This window comes from Phalacrocorax carbo, chromosome 15, assembly GCF_963921805.1.
Source record: "Phalacrocorax carbo chromosome 15, bPhaCar2.1, whole genome shotgun sequence".
NCBI classification, from domain to species: domain Eukaryota; kingdom Metazoa; phylum Chordata; class Aves; order Suliformes; family Phalacrocoracidae; genus Phalacrocorax; species Phalacrocorax carbo.
The window spans coordinates 1392902-1418390 of record NC_087527.1 but is presented as its reverse complement, the minus strand read 5'-3'; the positions used below and the strand labels follow the sequence as shown (position 1 = coordinate 1418390).

At 45.2% G+C, this 25489-nt stretch overlaps 1 protein-coding gene and 1 long non-coding RNA gene across 3 annotated transcripts; one reads left to right on the top strand and one right to left on the bottom strand.

Annotated features, from left to right (window-relative positions):
- Window positions 1-5051: 5051 nt before the first annotated feature.
- On the bottom strand, window positions 5052-14619 carry LOC135315861 (uncharacterized). Of its 2 annotated transcripts, XR_010375348.1 has the most exons (4): window positions 12821-13194; window positions 6992-7121; window positions 6138-6218; window positions 5052-5350 (listed from the first exon to the last, which is right to left on the bottom strand). It is a non-coding gene; the product is annotated as an uncharacterized LOC135315861 (long non-coding RNA). The 2 variants fall into 2 exon arrangements; XR_010375347.1 differs by lacking the exons at window positions 5052-5350; window positions 6138-6218 and having other exon boundaries at window positions 6902-7121; window positions 12821-14619.
- On the top strand, window positions 8538-24979 carry HNF1A (HNF1 homeobox A). The gene is made up of 10 exons (XM_009514731.2): window positions 8538-9139; window positions 16124-16323; window positions 17240-17426; window positions 17746-17984; window positions 18784-18941; window positions 20674-20875; window positions 22234-22425; window positions 22705-22826; window positions 23120-23261; window positions 24036-24979. The coding sequence occupies exons 1-10, from the start codon at window positions 8805-8807 to the stop codon at window positions 24161-24163; spliced, it is 1905 nt and encodes a 634-aa protein (XP_009513026.1). The 5' UTR covers window positions 8538-8804; the 3' UTR covers window positions 24164-24979.
- Window positions 24980-25489: the final 510 nt, after the last annotated feature.

Genomic DNA, 25489 nt, shown 5'->3' with positions numbered 1-25489 from the left:
GGGCCGGCCGGGGGCGGGGCCGGGCGCTGCGCGGGGGTCACGTGCCCACAACACGCTCACGTGCCGCCGGCGCCAGCCGGGCGCAGGCGCTGTGGACGAGGGAGGCGGCGGCGGCGGCGGCGGCGCTGGTTGTCGGGGTCAGCTGCGCCGCGCCCCGGGCCCGGCCCCAGGCCCGGCCCCGGGCCCGCGGGCGGGCTTTGAGGCTTCGGCCACCCGGTGCCGGCAGCCCCGCTGCTGCGCCCGCTCCGCCCGCAGGAGGGAGCGGTCGGGAGAGCCGGAAAAGCCGAGGGCGGGCTGCGGGCGGGATTTGAGGCTGGGGGATTCTGCGGATGGGGCAGTGACTCCTGAACCGCAGCGGGCAGCCCCGGGGGCAGCGCCCCGCAACCTGCCCGCCCCGGGGCAGCGCCGAGTTCCGCCGGGAGCTCCGCGGGCTGGGCTGGGCTGGGCTGGGCTGGGCTGGGCTGGGCTGGACGGGGTTAGGCTAGGCTAGGCTGAGCTAGGCTGCCGGCCGTCCGGCTGCGGGGCGGGACTACCCGGGGACGGCTTCTAGCGGCTCCGCGGTGGGGTTTTCCTCCGAAGGAGGACGAGATGGTAAATGCAAAGTTAGGTAAGATAGCTCCTAAGTCCGAGTGATTGATGTGAGTTCACAGGGTGTTTCTAGAGCTGGCTAGGCCTTCGTTATCTTTTAAACGAGGTGAGTAAAATGAATAGGATCAAATGCTCAAAATATCAACATTCAAGATACTTTGGACAAATAAACATCATAAATATCACCAACCCTGTGTTAAAACTGCAAGTCCCAGGCAGAGGAACTGGCAGCTGCTGATACTGGTCTCACCTCCCTCCCCCCTGCTTTCTTTGGTGCTGCCAAATCTTCAGTCCTTGATTTTGTTTCTGCCAAATGTAGAACTAGTGTCTTCTCTTACGTTTGCTCCCTTGAGTAATCCTTGCCTCCTGTTACTTCACTCGCAGCGATTTGTGCAAGCGGGGCTTTGCAGAGTCCAGCTGTGCGGCTTCATTCATTGTTCCTTTTGGTGGGGGAGGGACAAGAACCAGTTTTAACTTGCAGTTGGAGGTGATGTAACTGCATTAAATATAAATAGAAGAACAATGCCTGGGTTGGGTTTTTTTTTTTAAATAAAAAGTATGGAGAAATTCTATGCCTTAATATAATTGTACTAAAATATTCAAAAAATTAATGGGACATTGGGACATTCTCATTGTATCTACAGCGATGCCAAGTGCCTCTAAAATGGCATTTAGAACCCACTCTAGTTCTATTTGTTCCTTGAATAAAAGATTTCCATTTTGTCCATCTCATTTATTCTCTTAAATGGAAAGAAACTTTGTCTGGTCACGACACAGGATTGAAAGTAAGGAACAGCTTGTTTCTTCTCAGTTCTGTTCCCAGTAATCTATCCAATCTTAGGTGGCTCACTTCATCTCTTCTAGCTTGGTTCCTTCATCAAAAAAGAGGAAACTACCACAGGTTGCAGCCACCCAAATTTGCGGGGCACTGCCAGAGGAGGATACTGCGTGCACAGCGCAGGCTGACGTGGTCTCGGTAGAGGGAACACCTGGGACTCTCGTGCTTCAGTTAAACAGCGCTTTTAGTAAGATGGTGCTGGACGTTGAAGGCTTCTCCCCCGGTGTGCCTATATCTTTATGCATTGAAAACGAGTGATTTGGGTTGTTGTCACACCTCAGCATCCAAATCCTCAGTGCTTTTCACAGCCCTTTGACCGTGCAGACAGGAATGACCTTAGAGCTTCGGGCATAACCAGCACTCCACCCAGTTCCTAAAATCTGCTTGAGAATTGGATTTATCAACTATGAGGTGGAAATACTTGAAGTACCGTGACTGACTAGCTTACTGGGATCCCTGCTGGGGTCAGTCATGGCAGCTAGGTGTACTGGAAGGGTTAAATGATGAGTAATGCCAACATTTCCTCTCATCCAGCTCAGGCTGGGCTACTCTGAAAAACTTTCTCCCCTACTTGACCATATAACTCCCTGCCTTCCAGCCCATACACAGTCATCGTGCCCATCTCCATCGGCATGGAAAGCTTTGGTGGATGTGATGCAAGGAGAGAGGAGTGAGCCACGCTCAGGATCTTGAGCTGTGGGGTACACAGCCTAGTCAGTCAGTTTGGGTGGAAATTCTGGTGTTCCCACATACACATGTCCCCTGTTAAAAAAAACATGCTCAGGCTCTGGGTAGGACTTGCACAATGGAGAAGTTCCCTGCCTTTATTCTCCCTCAGCACAGCAGAAAAATCTTCAGTAACAGTTAGAAAATGGAAAAATAATTGGGAATCCTCGCTCCACTGTGCAATGCCCATTTATGCTACCCTTTTCACTGATTATGATGGAGTAAATGCAACAGAAAAAAAGCACCTCTCTGTCCTTTTCAATCAATGCAGGGAAAGATAAGTCAGGGCTCCAGCCTTGTCTTGGTGCTAAAGAGCCTTTCTTATTTTTTTTTCCCTGAGACTAGGATGTAAAACTGATACTGGTATCTATGAAACAATATCCCTGCTTTGTGTCCTCATTGAAAGAGCTTCCAATTTCTCAGTCTTGCAAAATTTCCAGCACATTAATTTCGCACAAATGATTTATAGTTGATGAGCAATTAAAGTATAATTTTTTTTCAGCATCTCAGGCTTTGTGACTAGACTACTAAATGATTTTGCAAGATTGCTCATATCATTGCAGGATAGCGGTGGGGTGAATTCACAGAAATGTATCCCTCCTGCAGCCCCAGCATCTGCTCTTACTGCAAATTGGAGCACTGCTTGCATTCCCCAGGTAATTTTCTCAGCATATCTTTTGTACAGTTTTTCTTTGGACCTACAAGAGAGCTTTACTCTGAATTTCAGTGACAGTTTACTCTGACATTACGAAGTCCTTCCAAAATACCTGTTCTGTCTGGAACCTTTAATGTAGACTGATGCATTACTTAGACATGTCAGGGTATTTCAAAACTAGCAGCAAACAAAAATAACATGGGTTTGAGGTTTTTCTTTCTTTTTATATTTGGAAGGGTAGCTCCCAGAGGTAAGTGTGGTGGAGAAAAATCAGATTAAAATACTGGCTACAGAGAGTCCTCAGCTCCAAATTGCTTAAATGTCATTACATGACATTTAGCTAACCGTGTCTTGATTCTGCTCTAATGGCGGTGGAAACTCCATTAGAGCAGCTTCGTGTAGACACTTCACCTTTCAGGAAAGGACATGACAGGTATAGTTGTCAATGCTGCTTGGTTTTGGAAGGAACTAATAGCATGGAAATGAGCAGAAAGGGAAGGAAAAAAAAAAAAAAAAAACCAAAAAACAAGAGATCCAGTTTTGACACTACAGCTCAGAGCTACGCTATACTATTCTCCTTGTAAGGTCCTTGTGGGATTCCCCTTGATAAAAATAATTAAGATGTGCACTGACCAGTAGGTATGACACGATTCTCTTCACTACCACCTAGTGGGAAACTCCTCCATTAACTGAACTCCAGAGCTGCTCCTGCTCTCCACTCTCACCCTCACCCTGATGGTAGGAACGGTGGGTAGTGAAGGGGGAACAGAGGGATGGCTGGGAGGAAGAACACAGTCCTGTTTCCTCGTACAGGAAGAGGAATGTAGAGAGTCAGCCAGCCTACAAGTGAAACCCATTATGCCCTAGAGCATTATCACACCACGCCTTAATAGCTCTACATCCAGGCCACTTCTTACTGGTTGTGACACCTTAGCCTCAGTTTAACTGAGACTGCCAAAGCTTAAGAAATGTTGTCTTTGGAGATAAAGGGCAAAGCATTTGTTCATCTGGATGCAACTGAATCCTGCAAACTGCGGTAAGGAGTCTCGGTCAAAAGGCAGCCTTACCCCCTTCTTCGCTTGGAAAGGTTAGGTTGTTCTGCTTCTGAGCGTACTACGGGAAGTACAGAAGGAGGCGCCAACTTCTCCGTAAAATCACATTTTCAATTACAATTACATATTTACAACAGACTACTAAATTAAAATGTAGATGGCTATATGTTTGGAACATTAAAACCATGTATTCAAGTGAGTCCTTTCCCACTGAGATACTCGGGGTTTGCACAAATAGCTGAAATCCAACCCTACAAAAGTAACATATAAATGACCATTATTTCAGATTTTTCACTCTCTTGTGTGCCACTTGGGACTAAGCTCCCAACGCACAAATAACAATCAGGTGTGGTTGCATAGCTTTCTTTTCCCCAGCCACAGAAATAAGGGTGAATATTATAATAATAGCTCTCACATTTCAAGGAGGGGATGATGTTAATATCATTCAGACCAATTAAGCGTTTAGCAGTCTCAGCAGGAAGAACAGTAAAATGGTAAAGAATTATTAAAAGAACCATTTCTCTGTTTCCTTTGCCAATAGCAATTTTACCACTGCATTCAGGGAACGATATAGGCTCCCTCTGCAGCACTTTCATCATGAATATATTTAGGGGTTTTTTCCTTCTCTGTATGCTCCTTGAAACCACATTACATTGGCTTTAACCCAGCAAATTACTATGTTTTTCATCACATACACTCAATAATGGATATAATTCATGAAATGAAAACATCAAAGGCAAGAACGGTGTTGATAGAAGGCGGCACGCTCTGGGAGCCTATTCTGCCTTCCATTCTGTACACAGGACTCTGCTGCCCACTACTCTGGTTTTGCCCTAGTGTAATAAGCAGAATACAGAGGAATAAGTCTAAAATAAGAATAAATGTTCCTATTGTATACCCATTTATACTTTCATGCAGTGGTTCTCAGTGTCAAGTAATCCACTTAATTAGTAATTCGACTACTTTATTACATGTAGGGGAGTTGGCAGTCTGTTCCATACACATTAGAACGGTTAATCAAGAGAGACTATTATTTACCAATAGAATAGAATTCCATTAGAGGAACCCAAGACATCCTTGCCCGGAATTTGGATATTGGAGAATGACAGGAACCCAGTGCTACGAGATAGCAGTCACACAGTGTTATCAGACTGTCTGGCTACCTCAGGAGAAAAGAAGAAAAATCACCCAAAAAAAGGCACAGAAGTTGTATTTAAGCATACATAGGACAATGAAAGTAGTTGAACATGTTCAAGTAATCTTTGTTAAATCTGTCATTAAAATAAAACAGAAATCAGGCTTCTGTGATTGCTAATTGATGTATTTCTCAATCTGCATCCAGACTGATTTGTTAATGTAACATTGTTCCTGAGCCTGCTATTAAACTGACGAGTTTAATGTTGTAAAGCTGCTTGCATCTTGTCAGTAAAGCACTGAACTTGAGGGGTCTCAACCACTGTATTAGTTGCACGTAAGGAAAAACAAGCCATTCTGCAGGAGAAAAAAAAAAAGGAAGATTAAAACAAGCAGGTATCACTCGGTGTCTTCAAACTTCAAAAGTTTCCTCTATCACAATTAACAAGATCCTATCAGTCAGGGTGACTTAGGAACAAAGTATGGCCCAGCAAACTATTGCAATTAAGGAAATCAATGTATACAAAGCACTGGCAATACATGAAAATGGGTATAGCAAAATCAAGACCTTTTCTTTCAACTATTCATCCTCAAGGCAAATCCCCGAGTACAACTCAGTTACAGGAGAACGTTGTCTGGATTATCGTGCTCTACAATTTTGTTCTTGTTCTACTACTAGAACTATAATCTAGCTGGTTAATCTTTGCAGCTCCCACCTTGGCCTCTGCTATTCTTATTACATCAGAACTGCATACTGTGGCATCTAATAATAATCATCATAAAATTATCTAATGATCTGAAAAATATGATAAAGCAAACCTTAGTGCCAGGGTATAAAATAGGGGCGCTGGCCAACTTGCAGCCCGAGCCTCCCTCCTGCTCCCCCAATGTTCAGTCTGACCGCTCAGCAATTTATAACATTTAAGAAACACTGAAAAGCTTGCTGGTTTTCCGGCACTGAAGAATCTGAGATACTTAATGGAGTGCTGAACCATTCACTAGCAGAGTCTGGCAGGTTACAGTGAATGTAAAGTCGACAGTGTATAAATTTACTTCTTGTTTTGTTAATTGTCCAGTTTAAATGGAAAATTCTAATAGATGAAGAGAAAAAGCCCTTCAGGATAAAGTGATACAGAATATTTACCTCCTCCTCAGCATTTGAAAGGTTTCTATAATCAGCTAAGGATTCTCCACGTGGCATCCAGTTGTAGCATTCAGCGGGGCCCTAACATAGAAACAGATGTTCATTTCTGCTTTTATAGACTTCAAAGTTCACCGTTTTCAAGACAGGCTGTTTTAAAAGCCTCTGCAGTGGAAGGTCTTCAAGGCAAGCAGAAGCAGCAGCAACAGGACTTTCGGGTGCTTAAGGAATCCTTGAAACCAGACAGTACAGACATGATTTGTTGCCACGTTTTCTTCTCTTCACAGTTGCCCCTGACAAATATCACTGTTCTTTGTCTGAACTTAATGGTCTGTGTCCCCACCCCCCCTCAAGCATTCAACAGGTATATATACTTACAGAACATAGACTGGACAATCTTTTAAAGAACAATGGTAGTATTTTCCAGCTTAGTTTAGGTAAAACAAATCACAATGCCAAAGACAGACAGAAATAAGTAACACAGTATGACAGAATCTTCTCTGTCATATATTGCAGGCGGCACACAATCTGTTGTCTCTCTTTGCAAAGTTCTTGAATTATAAGGACGTATTGTGCAGAAACTAGATGTCATGGTTGGATACTGTAATTACAGTTGTCAATTACTGTTATCAGCCAGTGTTGCTGGCATTTCTACCTGTGGGGGGTGGGGAGGGGGGGCAGGAAATGAGGAAAACTCTAATAAAAAGAAATCAAAAGCATGGAAATTGTATCAAAACATTGACGGAAAATGCCAAAAAAAGCTCACCATTCTTTAAATACTTTTTATTAAGAGTATGGAAAAAAAGTTAGAAACTAAAATGTATTTTTACATTAATGTTCACGTGAAAATTTCTTACACTAAGCGTTTTAACATCGACTCCAAATTGTTCCTTCTTTTTAGCCACACAAAGAGAGTCTTCTGTATCCGTCTGAGATTTTTTAACTCACGGCCATGAGGGGACCTGGTTCTCTGGGTGCAGACGCCATCTGAAACAAAAGCTAACAGTTAACAATTGTCCCGGTTGAAAGGGTCAGCCCAGCAGCCCCACTGCAGCTTGCTGTGCCTGGAGGGAGGAGGGGGTCTAATCTGCAAAGGAGCTCTGTCCTTCAGCTGCTGACTTAGCATGTTGCCGCATGAGCCTGGAGAGCATGGCTAATGGTGCCCACAAAGGGAAAACGGGCCAAGGTCACTCGGCAGCATTGTTTTGGGACATTACTCCGTTTGGGGACTGTCCTACTAGGCTCCTCTTAGCTGAGGCTTGATGGGAGCATATAAAAAGCAACAAGTAGCTGCCCCTAGAAAACCTCTATTGAGACAATAGTTTTAAATCCTCCTGTTGATCACCCAAGGAATCATTTGCATGAGATGCTCATGCTTCAAGTCCACATGTGCACATCAAGTTATTCCCCAGTTTGGCTGCTCAAAGCAGATAGATTAATTAATCTATTTTCAGACCAGAAAAGCCAATTTAGTTACAAGGACTCCCTGAGAACTGCACTAAGCAACTCCAGTCTAGCTAGCGAGCCTATTTAAGGAAGTCACCCAAGAGGTGGGAGCAGAACCTTAGATCAGGGCTGGTATCAAAAGGGGCTGGAGGTAGATAACAAATGGTAACCACAAGCCCGCCCAGAGCACTTCTCAGAAGAAGCAGGGCAACTGACGATAGAGCAGGGACTTTCAGCGTGAACCAACACCCAGGGCCATTCTTTATCGTGTGCTTGAATCATAAGCTGAGTGGGGCAAGCCCTGTAATCCCCTGAATTATGTGGGTACGCAGCTCCTGCTCGTCAATTAAGCAATGAACATAGCAAGTTGTAATGGAGGTACTAGTATTTGCACATCAAGATACCCAGCAAGGCAAATCCAGAAGTGGATAAAGTCATTTAACACTTGACACTGCCGCAGAAGTCATCTGGAGCGCCACAACATCTTGTGAGTCTTGGGAACATCCGTATAAACCCAATGGTCACGCTTCTCTGCTGGGCATTTGCACAAAGGCTAGTGAAGCTGCCAGCGTGGCTTTCTCTCAGCCCAAAGCCTTTGGCAGGGGCTGAGACTGGCTGAACCTCACCACTGCCCGAGTTCTGAGCGGGGCCAACAGTCTTCCAGCGGCAGCACCTTCTCCTGAACCGCACATAGCCAAATGCACCTCTTCCTTTCGGGTACTCCACCTCCTTCCTTCTCTAAAAACAATGGGGCCAGAAATAAGCCACATTTCTCCATCCTCATTTTCCTAGTTTTCTTTCCATAGCTTACTTTTCCATGCTGCAGACCTTCTATCCCTTCATTTTACTCTCCTTCTTCCCTCCCTTTCCCCCTCCCCCTGCTTTCTCTCCCTCTGCACTTTGTGAACTGCTGCTGCAGTGCTGAAGTCCAAAGTTCAGTAACTTGCTAAGCACACAGATAAATATGAACCTTGGAGAATTTACATTGCTCCAATGTAAACAGATAGCCAAGGGTCCCTTTATCAGCACTGGCTCAGGACAGTTGTGGGGGGTCTGAAGTGGCTCAATTTAGTATTTTGGTTTTTTTGGGGGGGCGTAAAGGCGGGAGGCTGTGCTGTGCCCACTCTCCTGACAATTGGGCGTGTTACCTCAGGAACATGGTGTAGGGAAGCTGGAAGCAGGATAACCTGAAATTCAAACCCAAGAGACACCAGCCTGAAGACCATGGCCTCGAAGCTGAGTCATCTTCAAGTGGAGCTGCTGGGAGCACTGCTGGAGTCGGGGCTAACCAAGGAGACCCTGATCAAGGCGCTGAGTGAAGTGGAACCCTACATGCTCCAGAGTGAAAGTCAGCGTGCTATCAATGCCCTCCAGACAGAGAAAGGGGAACCCTGTCCCGACATCCCCAACCTCCCCAACGGAATGGGGGAGTCCAGGTTATCGGAAGATGAAACCTCTGATGACGGGGAGGAATTTACCCCTCCGATAATGAAGGAGCTGGAAAACTTGAGCCCTGAGGAGGCTGCTCACCAGAAGGCTGTGGTGGAAAGACTATTACAGTAAGGACAGATTTGCTGCTTCTCTTTGCTGCTTTCTCGCACGCTCCCTCTAAATCGCTTTTCCTTTCCCCTTCTGCTCAGTGTCCCTGGTATTCACAGTTTATCTAGCTGCACAGAGACAGTCTTCGTTCATGGCTGCTAGCCCTTCATTCATCTCAGGGCTAGCAGCCCCAAAAAACACTCCCCAAATTCTTTGTAAATGCTCAAACCTTCCTTTTCATCTCACTTAAAATGCATGAAGGGAACCATGGAGCCTGGTTTTGTATTTGAAGTGCTTATACCATCAGGCTTCAGAATAGTCCGAGGCCTTTATAACTTGAATCTCTATGACTGAATGTTAGTTTTTAGGATTTAAATTTAATAGGATTCACAATTTCAGTCATCAGGAAATTAAAAAAAAAAAAGAAAAAATATCTGGTCACTCTTAACTGATGTTGTATTTGCCTGAGGATGTATAGTAAAGTGAAGTTGTAATGTTTCCCTGCTGTATTTAAGGAGATTAATATTGTGAATTTCACCGGGTTGTGTCATAGATTGTTGGTGAAGAGAACTTGTTCTTGTCATTCTTGTGAGTGCAAAGTTCTCCTGACTTCAGTGGGGATTTTTCTTGTAGAAAGAGCACACACCAAATACATGCAGAGGTTAAAACCTGGGCAGAACACCCTGCTTCTATTATCCACTGCCTGTCACAGCTACAAAGTACCTATGCAGCAACAATTACAGGTTTTACGGCCACACAAATCTGCTTTTGCATAAAAGCATTTTTGAGATCAAAAGGTAGAAAAAGTTCCCTGAACCAATAACCCTCACGATAGAGTCGGAGAAACATTCACCAGGTTTCCCACTTGGGATTCTTCCTGGGATACAATTCCCATGGGCAACCCAAGAGGTTTGTTGAAGAACGGATCGGGTCCATCCAACCTATCAATCACACCAGAACCAGATTCTTGCCCGTCTGTTTTGGGGGGTATTTTGAAATGACAAGCTGATAGAAGACAAAAAGATGCAGCAACACCCTGCACTTAAAATCTTCACCAAAACTAAAGTTCCTATAGAGTATTTCTCAGGCTTTCTGATCACTCCCCTTCATGTCCAAAGCAAATTTAACATAAAATGTAACAACGAAAGCAAACATCAAATCCCACCATAGAAGGCCAGAACTAGAAAAACAGCATGGTAAGTGTCAGCGTTCCCTGTAAATACTTCAGAGAAGAAAGCTCCCTGGTAGATATAGGAATACTCTGCAGTACCCCGTGGAGGAAAATTCACTGGATCAGCTCTTACCTGCGTGGGGAAAGCATCCCCAATAGTTCAGTCTTCTTTCTGGCCCAGTACGTGCCTCTCATCTCTTCCCCACTTCCAGCTCTGTCACATCTTTTAGTCTCCTCTGTTCCTTTTATCTCCTTCCCATTCTTTTTACATATTTCCCTTCTCCCTTTTGTCTCCACTGCTCATCCTCCCATTTTGTTGTCTTCTTGCCTAATTCTATCTCCCTTCCACTTTTTCTTCCCCTCATCCTCGTCTCCTTCTCATCTTCCTGAGTCTGCGTACAGGTCTTGGGGTAGTTTGAGCCCAGTGGCACCGGGCGGGCCCTGGCTAGTTACTAATTATCCAACGGCTTTATTATTTCTCTTTTGTCTTATAAATTTATAGATGAAAAGACCCTGATAAGCTTTTTGATCATTAACTTCTGATGGTTTATCAGGTATCTCTCCACAAAGGAAGCCATGGAAGTTGAAGAAGAGCACCTGGCTTTGCCCCATTTTCTGTAATGAATGGGTGAAGCAGGACTGAGGTGCCATCCGCTGTGATCTATGAACAGACACACGGATGGAGGGAAGTCCTTCCTGCCACCCTCACTTCAGCATGAATTCCAGTTTCTGATCCTCCCTGTCTTTCTAGGAGCTTGCTGCCAGTCTTTCCTGTGCTTACTACCAGCCTCAGCACAACAGCCTCACCTCTCTTGAAAGCCTGGAATATTAATGCTTTCTGATTCCCAGTCTCACATCTCTCTCGAGACAGTCAGTTGAGCAGCATTCCCAATTTACAAATGGGAACTGAGGTACTGAGACATTCTGTGACCTACCTAAAACCCTAAGAAAGCACAGAGATGCTGGGAAAGAACCAGCCTCATACTGCGTCTTAATTGCAAAGTTTTATTCTGAAGCTTCAGAGTTTTCTTTCATCAGTTCCCTGTATCACAGGATAAAGCAATTCACTTCTGCTATTGAGCACAGTATGTGGGGAACAGAAGCCTCAGTTTCAGGAAAAAAATTATGAGTATACTTATGAAGGAATATAATAGATCAAAATTAGACAAGGTAAAGTGAAAATAGTAGGAAGTCTGTATCGACATCTTTCAAATTTCTGGCTAAAGATTAAAAAAAAGCAACCATTTGTCTGAGGATCTATTTGAAGCATCTGAACCAGTATCAAGGTTTGATAATATGTAAGCAGTTGTTATCTATTAATAAACTGTTTTTAACAAGAAACCTTTCCATTAATAGATGCTAACAGGTAATGGCCTTAAATTCTGTTACAAGTATTGTAAGACAGGACAGAACAGCCTATAATAGAAATTACTCCCAGCAATAGATAAAAGGAAGGCAGGCAAAAATCTCCATGCCCAGGGATCCCCAGTAAAACTTCAATGCTTGCAAAGCTATTGCAGCATCTACACAAGGATTTGAAATCCAGAGACCAGATGGAGGCACTTCTGCCTTTAGGCAGAAGCCTCTTTGGGCGTTATTAACAATTCCTGATCTATAACTGTAGACCACATTTTGACAGAGAGATTGACTTGTGGGCATCTATTAGTGATACAAGAAAGTCTTTGTGGTAGCTGCAGCCTTTGCTTATAAGGTAGAAACAGGAAAGTGTCTGTTAGGCTTTCTAGGAGTTGGAAAGGAAGAAAATGACAGTGCCAAGAGACCAAGTATGTCCTCACAGGACCACTGAAGTTGAAACCACGGTTTGGAAAGCACTAGACAAAGTTGAGTAAAACAGGATGTAGAGAGATACACCCACACGACCGGGTGCACCTGTGGATATTGATTAGATTTTGTCCCTACAGAAAAAAAAATGCTACAGGCAGTTCAGACAAAGGCTTCTCTAGTGAGGAATTAACATAATTTCATTTTGTCCCTTAACCTGTCTCACGGACCTTCCATAGATTTATAGCTTGAACAAAAACTTTCTTTCCATATCACTCCACAGAGAAAACAAATTGCATCTATGATAAAGAACAAACAACTCAGTAGGGAGATGGAGCTGTGTGGAATAATTCCCAGATATTCCCCAGAGTAGAAAGGAAGAGAGAAGCTGCCATGGGGGAAAGGACAGATCATACTACCGCAGGTACAGCAAATGGAGGGAGGTATAGCAACAATTCACTGGTAGGGCAAGGGGTGAAATTCCATTAGGAAAGAGAGAATTTGAGATAAGCAACAGATTTCCCCTGGGGGCAGGGATAAAAGCATGTTTTCCATGAGGAAAAGAGAAAACAATGGTATAATGATAAAGGTGCCATCTTTTCCTCCGTGTAAGCAGTATCTTAGAATGTCTCTAGCCTGGGGAATCTGGAGATGAAGCTGCCACACCCCTTTCATTTCCACATATAAACCAAGATGAGGCAAACCAGGCCAAGTTCAATAGAAAGGAACCCTGCCGCGATGGTCTTACCTTCCCTGCTCTCTGCCTAGCCTGGCTCCAGGCTGTGCACTGACATCAGTGAGGCTTGTCTGGCAGGCTCCAGAGGAAAGGGCCAGAGGATGGTCCTGAGTACTTCGCAGCTCTGAACCTCTGTTTAAGCAAGGTCTGGTCCAAAGCAACAATTCAGAACCCACATCAGGGACATGAAGGCTTCTCTCACCGGAGAATCTAAGAGCAGGAAAGGAGGAAAGGAAAGACAGAGAGAAGGAGGAAGAGGAGGGGAAAGAAACAAACAAAGGAAAGAGAAAAGTCAGGAAGAGTGAAGGAGGGAGAAGGTCCCTGAATGTTACATCTCTAGCTCTCTGGAATGGGTTTTCTTTAATGCTAACAACTTGATATTTACTTTCCATTTAAATTTGAGATGTTGCTATAAATTATCAACCAGCCTCTTGTTCCCTTTGAGTTTATAACTAACTACCTGGGTTACTTATTGTTCAGGTAACAAAAGGGAGGTGAAAACGCCCTTAAAAAGTGACCTCAGAACTAAGAAAATGTGAAGCTGGCATGGAGAGAGGACCCAGGCCCCTGTGGCTGAGATGAGCCAGGGAGAGGGGCTATGCTCTGACAGCAATAAGCACCTGAGAGCAGGAGAGCAAGACTTAGGAAGAAGGAAGTAAAAACTGTGTGAGAAGAATTTCGAGGCAGAAATCAGACCTTGGAGAATGAGAGGAAGGGGGACACAGCTTGCATCTGGTGACAAAGGGAAGCGAAAAAGCAGAAAATAAGGCTTGGGGATAGGGAAGCAGAGCTTGAGCAAGGCAGACCCATTTCTGCAGTTCTGACTCACTGAAGCAATTGAGATTTTAGTGCAACTACAAAGAGGAGAACTAGGTTCAGGGTGAAATCCTACCCTCTGACAGTCTTACTGTCAGTGAAAGAGCAAAGGTTTCAACTTATGACGTCCTAGTCAACGGTGAAGGCTCTGCAGTTGGAACTATGTATTTGGGCAACGGTTCATGCGAGGGTTCAGCTGACTAACTGCCATCACTTTTCTGTGATGCAGCCTTGGATTTGCTGCATTGATAATACAGCCTGTGCTTTGACAATGTACAGAGTAGTTAGGATTTCATACAACTGTCCTATGAAATCATACTGCACTAAGATTCTCCTGCAGTTTTTGCCTCACAAAGCTCCCTGCTTTGTCTCAAAAGAAGAAAGAAAAACTACAGGGCTTTAACCACTGTGAGAAGAGCCTTGGAGATACAAAGGAGTGAGGATCTCGACAGGGGAGACACAAGTGACTCATGACTGGGGTACAGTAAGGAAATCAAAATGTAACAGAGGCTTCCATCAGTGGTAACACAGTCCTTCCTCTCCCCATCTGAGCCAGAACTCAAATCTAAGAGACCAGCAGATCCAAGCCAGAGCCTTTTCTCCTTTGCGCAGGGACTTGTTTAACGAATTCAGGGTGCAGGCATTGGCTAGACTAGCACAAACATAAAGGGCGGAGATTGGTCCTTGGTTTGGACAGCAGAAGGAAAAAAAAAAAAAAAATCACACTGAGGGAGGAAAAGCTTTTGTGAGTTCAGCCCAATTTGAGGCTTTTGAAAGACAAAGATGGTTAGGGGAAGAAGCTAGGAAATAGAAGCCTCTAAAGCAAGCATCCCCTCATAACAGAGAAATAAGTGTTCCTATATTAAGAAAGCAGGTTCTTCAGAAGGCTGCAACTGACACTGCTTCTGTCACACTTTAACTGCAGCAGAGCTTGCTCCTTGGACTATTCAGCCACTGGGAGAGAGGCTGCAGGGGAAGAGATAAGGGTGTTTGTACTGAAAGAACAGGTGTGGACTTTGTCCTCCTTATCACTTTGCAGCCTCTGGTAACCTCCTGAGTCAACACAGGAATGAACAGTACGGTTGTTGCCTGTTGCTCAGACCTGTGTGTTCTTGTGACAGCTTCTGCACAATCCTAGGTACCTTCCCCCTGCCCCACCACTGCGTCTTTGATGCTAGCGTTGGATGTGACACACATGCTGTAGAAATACACTGAAACCATTTCCACCAGACATTTAGCACAGAAAATACATAAGGATGCTCTTTGTTTAAACTGAACCAAAGGTTTCTCTGCATGGAGGCTTCTGCACTGTTTGGATTTAGACTGCCTGGTCTCACATCCTTCTATTTCCACTATGATTTTCAGCTCTGGTGAAATCAATACACACAAAGAAGTCAGAGTTATGTTTCCTCTATTTTCCTTAGGAACCTTCATGGATATTCTAATCAGAAATCCTAAAAATCAGAGATACACACTCATTATGAAATCCTGACTCAGACTAGCTACTCAAGTTTTGTGAGTAGGTCTCCAATAGGACTATTCCCTCCACTGTTACCCCAAAGGAGGGCGGCCACAGGACGAATTAGTGGTTTGCCAGTTGTTCTTTATTGCATTTAGAAGCTTGAGTGGATCTAGGCGTGAATCAGTGTGTTGGAATAACATGTAGCAGACGTGCAAGAACATCATCCTGGATAGCCTGATGTATTCACATGCATACACAGCTGTCATGTGACAGTATGAGGAAAGCCTGTTTTCATTTTTTCAGTCACTGCAAGGCAAACCGACTTGAACCACAATCAGGGCATGAGCTAGGTTCAGCCTAATATCACAATGAATCTGTCTTGGAAAATTAAGTACATCTACCCCAAGCACTTATGCCTTAAAGAAAGGGTGACAGAGAAAAAAAGCTTTGTAGGGAAACTAAGGGAAACATCAACTCTGAAAGAGATCTGTAGTCATAAAACATCCAGCTGAATACCAAAATGCAGCATCACTTCCCTCCACACACATTTCTCACTAGCAGCAAAAATGCTTTGCATTCACATTACTTTCCAACAGAAGGGTCCACCCTTTGCTTGTGTCACCGGTCAGCACTTTCTGTCATTTACAGGTGACAATTGCCTAGAAAGAACAGGCCAAAATCTTGTATCCAAACAAGCATAGACAAAGACTATGGCCATGTATTGGGAAATTCCCTTGATGACCAAAGAGTCCACTTCTAAGGGGAGATCAAAGTGCCTACAGGAAGCTAGTGCTACATCTTTTGCACTTCATCTCTAATACCAGTTTTTGCCCTGAATGCAGAGCCAAAAGAGAACAAGGTACCACACTGAGGAACCGCTTTCCCTCACGCATCCAGTTAACACTCTGGCCTCACCAAACACAATGGTGGTGACTGACATGTGAGGTGCACCTCAGGGGGTGCACCTAGGACTCCAGGTCTGCTGAGTGCAGGCGTTGGATCTCTCTCTCCTGATAAGTGTTTTCTGCTCCTTCCAGAGAGGATCCTTGGCGAGTAGCAAAAATGGTGAAATCCTACCTCCAGCAGCACAACATCCCTCAGCGTGAGGTGGTGGACACTACTGGTCTGAACCAATCTCACCTCTCGCAACACCTCAACAAGGGCACTCCCATGAAGACCCAAAAACGGGCAGCCCTCTACACCTGGTATGTCCGCAAGCAGCGAGAGGTGGCCCAGCGTAAGTATGGCAACAATTGTTCTCTTATCTCAATTTCATACAGGCCTCTGCTCTGCCTTGCTAATCCTTACTCCCTATCCTTATCAAGGAAAAATGGAAGGAAAAGCCCACTTCTGGCAGGACGCTCAGAGAAGTCTAGGTCAGCATTCAGTGGTGAGGTCAACCAAACAATGCTTAGAAAAAACACCCCCTCGAGAAGAAGCCTGCAGTCACCCACCCCACCTTCCATTTGGCTCAAGAGAAGCAAACTAATACTCTCCCTTTGCAGTTAGAGTGCTACACTCATCTTCAGACTAAAGCAGTGTAGTAGACAGATGACAGAGACAAAATTTCTGCGTGAGAACTACACTTTCGCAATTTCAGCTAAAGCAACAGTTCCTCTAGCTGCAGAAAGGGCAGGCTGCTATACTCACTGTGAAAAACCATTGTGGGCTAGCACCCCATGTGAAAAACCACTGTGGGCTATCACCTCATGACCTCTAATCCCCTTCGCTGCAGGCACCCACTGGAAACCCATCCCTGCAGCATTCATTAGCCTGTCTGGAATCTGTCTTGCTTCATTTGTATTGGTGGGTTGCAAGAAAAGTGGGACATTTGGCCTTTGGATGGTTTTGGAAAGCAGGACTCCAGTCATGCTTACGCTAACACAGCTGCATTTGCTCTCACTACTCCAAAGCGGGAGCAGAGATGCAATGCATGCAAAAGAACGGACATGTAAATATGGTCCTGCTAGCAACATCTTACCAGTTTCAGCAGATAACGGAACTTTATTTCTACACCGTTTAGATTCAGCCCTCCATCTTGTACGAGATATCCCCCAAGGGTAAGCTGCATTGGGTCTGCTAGGCACCCAAACAGACAGAACTATTGGAAATGCTTCCAGAAAGCAAATTCCCTTGCTCCTTTATGCCTGCAGAATTCACGCATGCTGGCCAGGGTATCCTAACGGAGGAGCCCATGGGAGATGACCTGCCCACCAAGAAAGGAAGAAGAAACCGCTTTAAGTGGGGTCCTGCCTCACAGCAGATCCTGTTCCAAGCCTATGAGAGACAGAAAAACCCAAGCAAAGAAGAGAGAGAGGCACTGGTGGAAGAGTGCAACAGGTAACAGGGTGTCTGGCTTTGAGGAAGAGGGGAACAGCAGGGCCTCCCTGTGTTCTTGGTGTTTGCTAGTGCCTACGAGAGGCAGGCTAACAGTACACCAGCGGCTGTCACCACTGGCACCAGCTGCATTTGACTGAAATACCACAATTGAGGATTCACTGTCCACAAAGGATCGGTAATGCCTCATGCCTTGCTATACCTGGCAGGATCCTGCCACACAGTGTGCCAGACCACAGCCACTTTGCAGCTGTGCACTTACTGTTTCTCTGACTGACTAAGCCTGCCTCAGCAAGGCTCTTCTTGTGCTTCCCCCCAACAGAGCAGAGTGCATCCAGAGAGGTGTTTCCCCATCTCAGGCCCAGGGACTGGGCTCAAACCTGGTGACAGAGGTCAGAGTTTACAACTGGTTTGCCAATCGCAGGAAGGAGGAGGCTTTCCGGCACAAGCTGGCCATGGACACCTTCAGTGGACCACAGCCCACCTCTGCTCCTCCTCTAACGCCTCACAACTCTTCCTCCCTCCAGCCACCATCTGCTCTCTCACCCAGCAAAGTTCACGGTAAGAGACTACTAGAGGGAGATCTGAAAGAGACACGAGTGAACCTGCCCAAACTCAGCCACCAAAACTATCTCCCAGTCCAGCCCTTTAGCAGGTGAATCTACAGATAGAAAAAGCAGACTTGCTACAAGGAAAGAGCACTGGTGACAAAGAGACCGCGTCTCCAAGTGAGGAGAGCGGCTAGAATAGCAAAGGTGACAAAGTTCGGTAACAAAACTTTCAGCCAAATCTCCTTACTTACTCTTTGACATCCTGCACTCCCTCATGGCTGGCAGGTAGTAATCCCCTTTCAAGGAGTCACCCACTGGCTGCCATCACAAATCAGTTCTGTATCCTTTCCCTCGTGCGTGCCTCCTATTCTTCCAAATACCTGCACCATCAGACTCTGTAACTGAGTCTTCAGGCATCAGGAAAGGTCATTCTCCATCCAAAAAGAGCAGAGCTTTTTCAGTGTCATAGACCAGAGCTGGTAATTGCTCTCACTCTGGGAAGAGATGATGTCGCTGAGACTCTCTCCCTCTACACCCACATCCAGAGGAGAGGTTTCTAGCGAACCCTGCTTGCTCCCTGCAGCACACAGAGCCGTACCTTAAAGTCAGTATCTGAGGAAGTAGTTGCGCCAAGTTACAGAGGAGAGCCAGGGCAGAGTGGTGAGAATGCCTGTTCTCCTGGTTCCCCTATTACCTGCCTTGTCTCTCCCTCAAACATTTAAAGGCAAGCACCTGCAAAGGAAACTGATTTTAGTGCTTGCCAACGTTTCTAATTTTTGACAAGCAGTTTCTCCCCTGTTGTGATGCAGGAGTGAGGTACAACCAGCAGCCAGCTAGCGAGGCAGAGTCCTCCAGCAGCAACCACCATGGGAACAGCTCCATGGTGACCACCCAAACCATCCTGCATCAGGTTTCTCCCCCCGGACTGGAGCCCAGCCAGAACCTACTGAGCACAGACACTAAGCTGGTAAGTGACATATACTTCAGTTCTGGGTACTGGAGGACATCAGGTCCTCTGCCTGTAGTCACAATATGGACTATTCAGAAGCAGTTTTTCCTAGAATACTCTTAAAATCGCCTTCTTATAGAGATGTTACATTATACCGACCATGTAACATGATCAGCCCTGAGATACACGTGCCCTCTAGGCCGCTGGTGAGGGTGGGTATTAGAGCATGAAAGCAACAAGTATAGCCATTTCCTTACAATCAATCAAAATAGTCTATTCTGGAAAAAAAAAAAGAGCTCAAGGTATGACATGATTTCCTTATCCCCAGGAAACCCTGTTCTCTGCTCCTTTCCCCAGTGAGATTCTCGTCATCTCATCTCCAACTGTCAGTTGAACTCTACACATTCTCAAGGTAGTTGATCAGACACCAATGGGATTAACAGAACAGAGACCCATACTTACATCTATCTTACCTGGAAAAATTAAGCCCAACAGCCTGTATGCAGCACATACCATTGAGACATTTACTGGATATCTAGATTGTAGCAATCTGCCTTCGCAAAGCAAATTTCCTTTTGAGACTTGACCACACCTGTCCCACCTAAATAGCAATGAAGCACTAGAACTACATGACTGATCATTTTCAGCGTGCATGCGCTCCCTTGCTTACAGGGAAACAGTTCGCAGAAGTTTTCATTGGTGCACACTGGCCTGAGGCAAAGTTAAGTTCACTATAAATGAGTACGATTTAAATCTCGTCAGTCACTCACTCTGCTGGCTTTCTGGTCTCTTCCTGAAGAAAAAGTCTTTCATAAGGTGCAGAAGATCTTTTACAGCTGTCTTCTAAAATTGATATAAAGGTGATTTGTCCCACTATTTAACCTGTTGGTGCTTACTCTTACCAAAGATTCCTTACAGCTTTTTGTCTGAGGGGAAAAAAGAAGTACAATATAAAGCACTGAACTTTCTCTATCAGCCAAATTATTAGAATGCTATTTTGCTGTTCCACAGTACTTCAACTACAGGTCTCCACAGGTGTCGCAAACTCAAAACCCCATTACAGCACAGACACAGGTTACGTGGTTCATTTTAGAAGCTGAGAAAACAGTCAAGTTATTAAGTTTCTCAGTGGCTCAAGGACAGACTGAATCGGCAAGACACCCAAGCACAGAACAGGCCTGATCTATGTAACAGGTGTGTTTCCTCTCTAACAGCAGGGATCTGCCAGGTAATGCAGCCTGAAGAACACACTGTATGAGAAAAAGGTCTAAGGAAACTTTTCAGGAACTTCTTTAAAAACTCAATCTGAAAACTCACTGGTCACTAGAAGACACTTGCTGGGAGAAAGGGAAATTACAGGCATTTCTCAGAGGAAAAAGTGAACAACAAAAGAGGAACTCCTGGATTCTGTGCTGAGCTCTGCAGCTAAAATTACTTCTACCCTCAGCTGTAAAAGAGAAGATAAACTTTCCCTATACAGAATGCAGTGGGACTAATCTCACTCTTGTTTTTAAAACCCTTGTGATTTCTTAAACACAAAAGAGCTAAAACAGCAAGGATTTATCAACAGCTGACCTTTGCCCGTTAATTGATGAGCCCAGGGAAACTGCAGACAAGCAAATATGAAGTCTTTCTGTTAGCAAGTGGTCAGAGCAGGCAGGAAGAGGGAGAAGGACGTTTATCACAGCTTGGGGACCTGCCACACTCAACCTTCAGCAGATGGCATTTTCACCACTCTCCTTTCACACAGGTCTCAGCTCCTGGAGGAACTCTCCCTCCCGTCAGCACTCTGACTGCCTTGCACAGCCTAGAGCAAAATCCACATGCGCTGAGCCAGCAGACTCAGAACCTTATCATGGCATCACTGCCAGGTGTAATGGCAATTGGAGCTGGTGAGACCCCATCCCTAGCACCAGCATTCACCAACACAGGTGCCTCCACCCTGGTGATAGGTGAGTAGTGCTCTGTAATGACTCCAGCTATCAGGATTCAGATAGAGACCTACCTGTGACTGTTAGAATTACCTGCCTCATTTTCAGAGACAAAAGTACTAAGTTAGCAGTGGTACAAACCTGGGGAAATTGTCACAAACCACAAAGGTTCTCCAGCAGCACTACTTACAAGTACCACTGGAATTAAGGGACAGATATTCCCTATTCGTGTTAGAATTAAGTTACACACAAACCCATGTCTTAAGAGCGAGGGCCTTTTGCAATCTATTCCTATGCCAATGTTTTGGTTTGCTGCTCTGCATCTTCCCAAATATAAATATAACACTTCCTTAAAACTATGAATATTGAAGCACGGCCATAGTTGTTGAAAGACAAAACATCCTGTTCTACTTCCTGCAAATAATAGCATATGCCTTTGGAACCCGCAGCAGTAATTACTACTTTTTTTATTTATTTATTTATTTTTCACTTTGACAGCTTTTCTGCATTTGTATGAGATTTCTTTTCACTCCAAGACTAGTCTACTGCCAAAGTGTATCTCATTAGATAAAGGAAAATAAAATGTGACCTCTCCTCTAACACGTCCTTCCCAGGAAGAAAGAGGCCTTATTTTGTTCCATGGTGACAGCTGTGAACTAATTTCCATTTCCAATGGAAATTATCCAATTCCAATCCCAATGGAATATCAATTCCAATGGAAATGGAAATTATACCCAAGATTAGGATATGGACTCTAATTTTGTGCGAACAAAAAAAATCTTGGAGATTTCTACACAGTGGGAATCTCTCAGTGCTGGAGAGACTTGATCATTTACAGGAACAGGGTCTGCACAGTCATGGGAAATGGGGAGTAAGGCATGAAACCTTCTACCTCTTTCTCACTGGTCCAAATTCCACAATGTGCTTAAACCCTGTTCCTTGTGGCTGGACAGCGGCACCATAGTTCTTTCTGTTGCCAACAGCTTCATGAAAAAAAAAAAAATTAGAATGAACTGGACATGAGACGATGCTCTGAGTTTATGTCTGAGCAAGGCCTCCCCAGTGGAACTCTCTATCAGGTTATCACTAAACTGCAAAGTACACAAGGGTGTACACAGGAACAAACACTAGAAGTCAGAGGTGGTTTTATGGTACCTGCTTGTGTTGTACGTTTTGCACTCTCCCACTTCTTTTTCGCAGGTATGAAAACTATTCATAATCTCAGATAACACATGGACCACCTGAAAAGCAGGATCTGAAGTCACCCTGTGACAACAGGCCTGCCACGATGACTGTTTCAGACACCCCTACTCCAAAGCAACCACACTCCTCCCATAGTGTGTGACACTGCTGTCATCAGTCCTGTCCTTGTTTTTCAGGTCTGGCCTCAACTCAACCCCAGAGCGTACCTGTAATAAACAGCATGGGAAGCAGCCTCACTACCCTGCAGCCTGTCCAGTTCTCCCAGCAACTGCACCCATCCTACCAGCAGCCCCTCATGCAGCAGGTCCAGAGCCACATCAACCAGAGCCCCTTCATGGCTACCATGGCCCAGATACAGAACCCTCATGGTAAGAAAGTGGGCTCATGTGCTCAAGCAAATGAAAAAATAAGGCTGTGTTCTGGAGCATTTGCTGGGTCCTTGGGCTTGTGGCACTCTATTTTCCTCTTTGATTATTGTTGCTTTCGTTATTACACTATTTTTCTCTTGTATTTGCCTCCCTGTCCCTCCACTCCCACTGTTTCAGAGACAAGACAGCAGGTCCACATGCATGAGGAGAACAACTCAGCCAAACTAGTCTCATGCAAAGCTCCAGCATCTACATGATCTTGTTTTCTTTCACGCACAGCTCTCTACGGCCCCAAGTCTGAAGTGGCCCAATACACACATACAGGCCTCTTACCACAAACCATGGTGATAACAGATACAGCCAATCTCAGCGCCCTGACTAACCTGACACCAACTAAACAGGTAACAGCCTTCAGCACATGCCTTTGTTCCCCCACCCTAGAAATGCACCAGTCTGCAGGTAGCTCCTTGCTTGTCAAAGAGTTTTTGGGGTGTGATCTATGCCATCCCAGCAGGATGATCTTTCTTATCTCCTCACCTTGCTGGTACCAGCTGCAATACTGGCTGTAGAGCAAGCTCTTTGCTGCATCATTGAGGGGTATTTAATCTCCTTGGAAACAGCACCTGCTCACTCTTCTCTCATACCTGTTAGAAGGGATATAGAAACCAGGCACCGTTAACTTTCTTTTCTCTAGGCATTCACATCTGACTCAGAGACTCACACAGAGTCTGGGATGCATACACCAGTGTCACAGGCACCAACGATACATTTACAGAACCAAGACACAACCATCCAGCACCTTCAGCCGGGCCCTCGCCTCACCTCAAGCCCTGCTGGTAAGAGTAGCAGCCACTATTATCTTAAACCATGTATTGCCGTTTCTCTTAACAACAATGTAAAACAGAAAATGTGAACTGGGGATCACCATTCTCTAAGGGGGCCCTACCAGTGTCTTGGCAGGGTCTGAAAAGCTGGTACAAGGAAAAGATTCAGAGCACAGTCTGTGCAGGCTGTGTAAGGCCAGACTGTGGAAATGAGACCCTTTTTCAGGAGGAAAATAACCTTTAAAATATTGACAAAAATCAGTGTCCATGCACAGTCAATCCTGCAGGCAGTTTTCAGGGCTGAAAAGCCCAAGACTCCCTCATGAAGAGGCTCTTCCCCCCGAGGGTGGTGGAGCCCTGGCACAGGCTCCCCAGGGAGGCATCACGGCACCAGCCTGGCGATATTCAAGCAGCACTTGGACAAGGCCCTCAGAGACACGGTGTGAATTTGGGGTTGTCCTGTGCAGGGACAGGAACTGGACTCGATGAGCCTTGTGGGTCCCTTCCAGCTCAGGACATTCTGTGATTCTGATTCCCAGTTCTAAGAGAAGAACTAGGACATTAACAGTCAACTAGAATCCTCAAATCTGAACTCCCTGATGCCGTCAATGCTTTCAGGCTAGCTTTGGACTTGAGCTAGGTATACAATGGCACACAAAATAGAAAAAAGGAGTTATGCCCCTATGCCATGAGGTTTTAGTCATGCTGGAAATGCAAGTGTGTGCACACACGGTAAGGGGACTGCAGTGAGAATTTGTACTTAACTTCTGCCTGTGCCTTTGACAGTGTCCTCCAGCAGCCTGGTGCTGTACCAAAGCTCTGACTCCACCAACAGCCACAGTCAGCTGCTGCCATCCACTCACAATGTCATCGAGACCTTCATCTCCACGCAGATGGCATCTTCCACTCAGTAATCAAGACAGCTAGCTCAAGGGTGACTGCCACGACCAACCTGTCAGGTGCAACTCCAACTGTGTTTGCCATCACTGTCACAACTGCCTTCCATGGGAAGGAAAGGCTGCTGCGCTTAGCCGACCTCCAGCCCCTACTGCCTCATACAAGCCCCTTACTCAGCTGCCTCCATGAGAGAAGATGTCTCAGGCTCAAGACTGAAGCCATGGAAAGATGATGCTGGCACTGCTAAAATCCACTGCCCCCCCCAAAAACCAAGCAAACCCAAACCCCAGGAGCCAGCCTAGAACAACCAGACATCCATTTGTGGCTGCCCAAGAAGGAATCCCATCAAGAGAGGGATCTGAATGCAGTATGGCAAAAATGCCAGGCATGGATGGGACTTTCATTCTGCTCAGCCTTCATGAAGCTGGGCCTGTACAAATCTCCCAACACCAGACTAAGCAGGAAAGAGCAAAGCTGAGCTGCCAAAGAAGGGACATCATCTTTAAAATACTCACCTCCTTTGCTGTAAAGAAGCACCAATGGGAACTAGGAGAAATAATATTCTGGAGGCAAGAGTGAGAGAACCTGGTTCCTGATTATGATGAAAATCACCAAGAAACAGATTCAGGAATGGCTTGGCACAAACCTGTCAGTAGGGGATCACTGACTACAAGCTACAAATCCTTTAATTAACTACAAAAATACCAAACATTCTCAGTTAAAAATGACTTGCTCTAAAATCATGCTATCCTAGAGGAAATGGCTTGGTTATTTTTGATATAGCTCTGCTTTGTTTTAAATGCAGAAATTAAAGTTTAACAGCAGCAAGGAGATTCCAGTTCTCTGCATTAACCATGTGGATTCTCATCCCGTGCATCCTGCTGAATGAGCCAGGGGATGGCATTCTCCACAGGTCCCTGACACTGCACAACACCTGGGAGGTTCTCGTGCTCCACAAAGAGCAGCGGTTCCTTCAGTTGTTCTCTATAAAGATGTCAGCTTGGATTCATTTTACAGCACACAGTTCATTCTTAGCTTCCCTGTAGGCTAGATTCTGCAGTTCTTGATATGCAAATAATTACCCTAGGGTCTAAGAGTTTTACTTGCACTAAGTGAAGGTTTTCAGCCCTAAGGATCTACTTATATAATTCCTCTTCTAATTATTCCTCTCTTCTCTATTTACTCTCAACCTTCACATCACTCATATGTCACTAGCCAGACATAAAAAGCCCTAATTAACATGGTTTTTGTCACTGTGACCAACACAGAGCTATTTTTTCAACTGTGAAATGGATTAAAACCCTTGAGACTAGAAAGTGCTCAAGACTCTTAGAAGGTTGAGA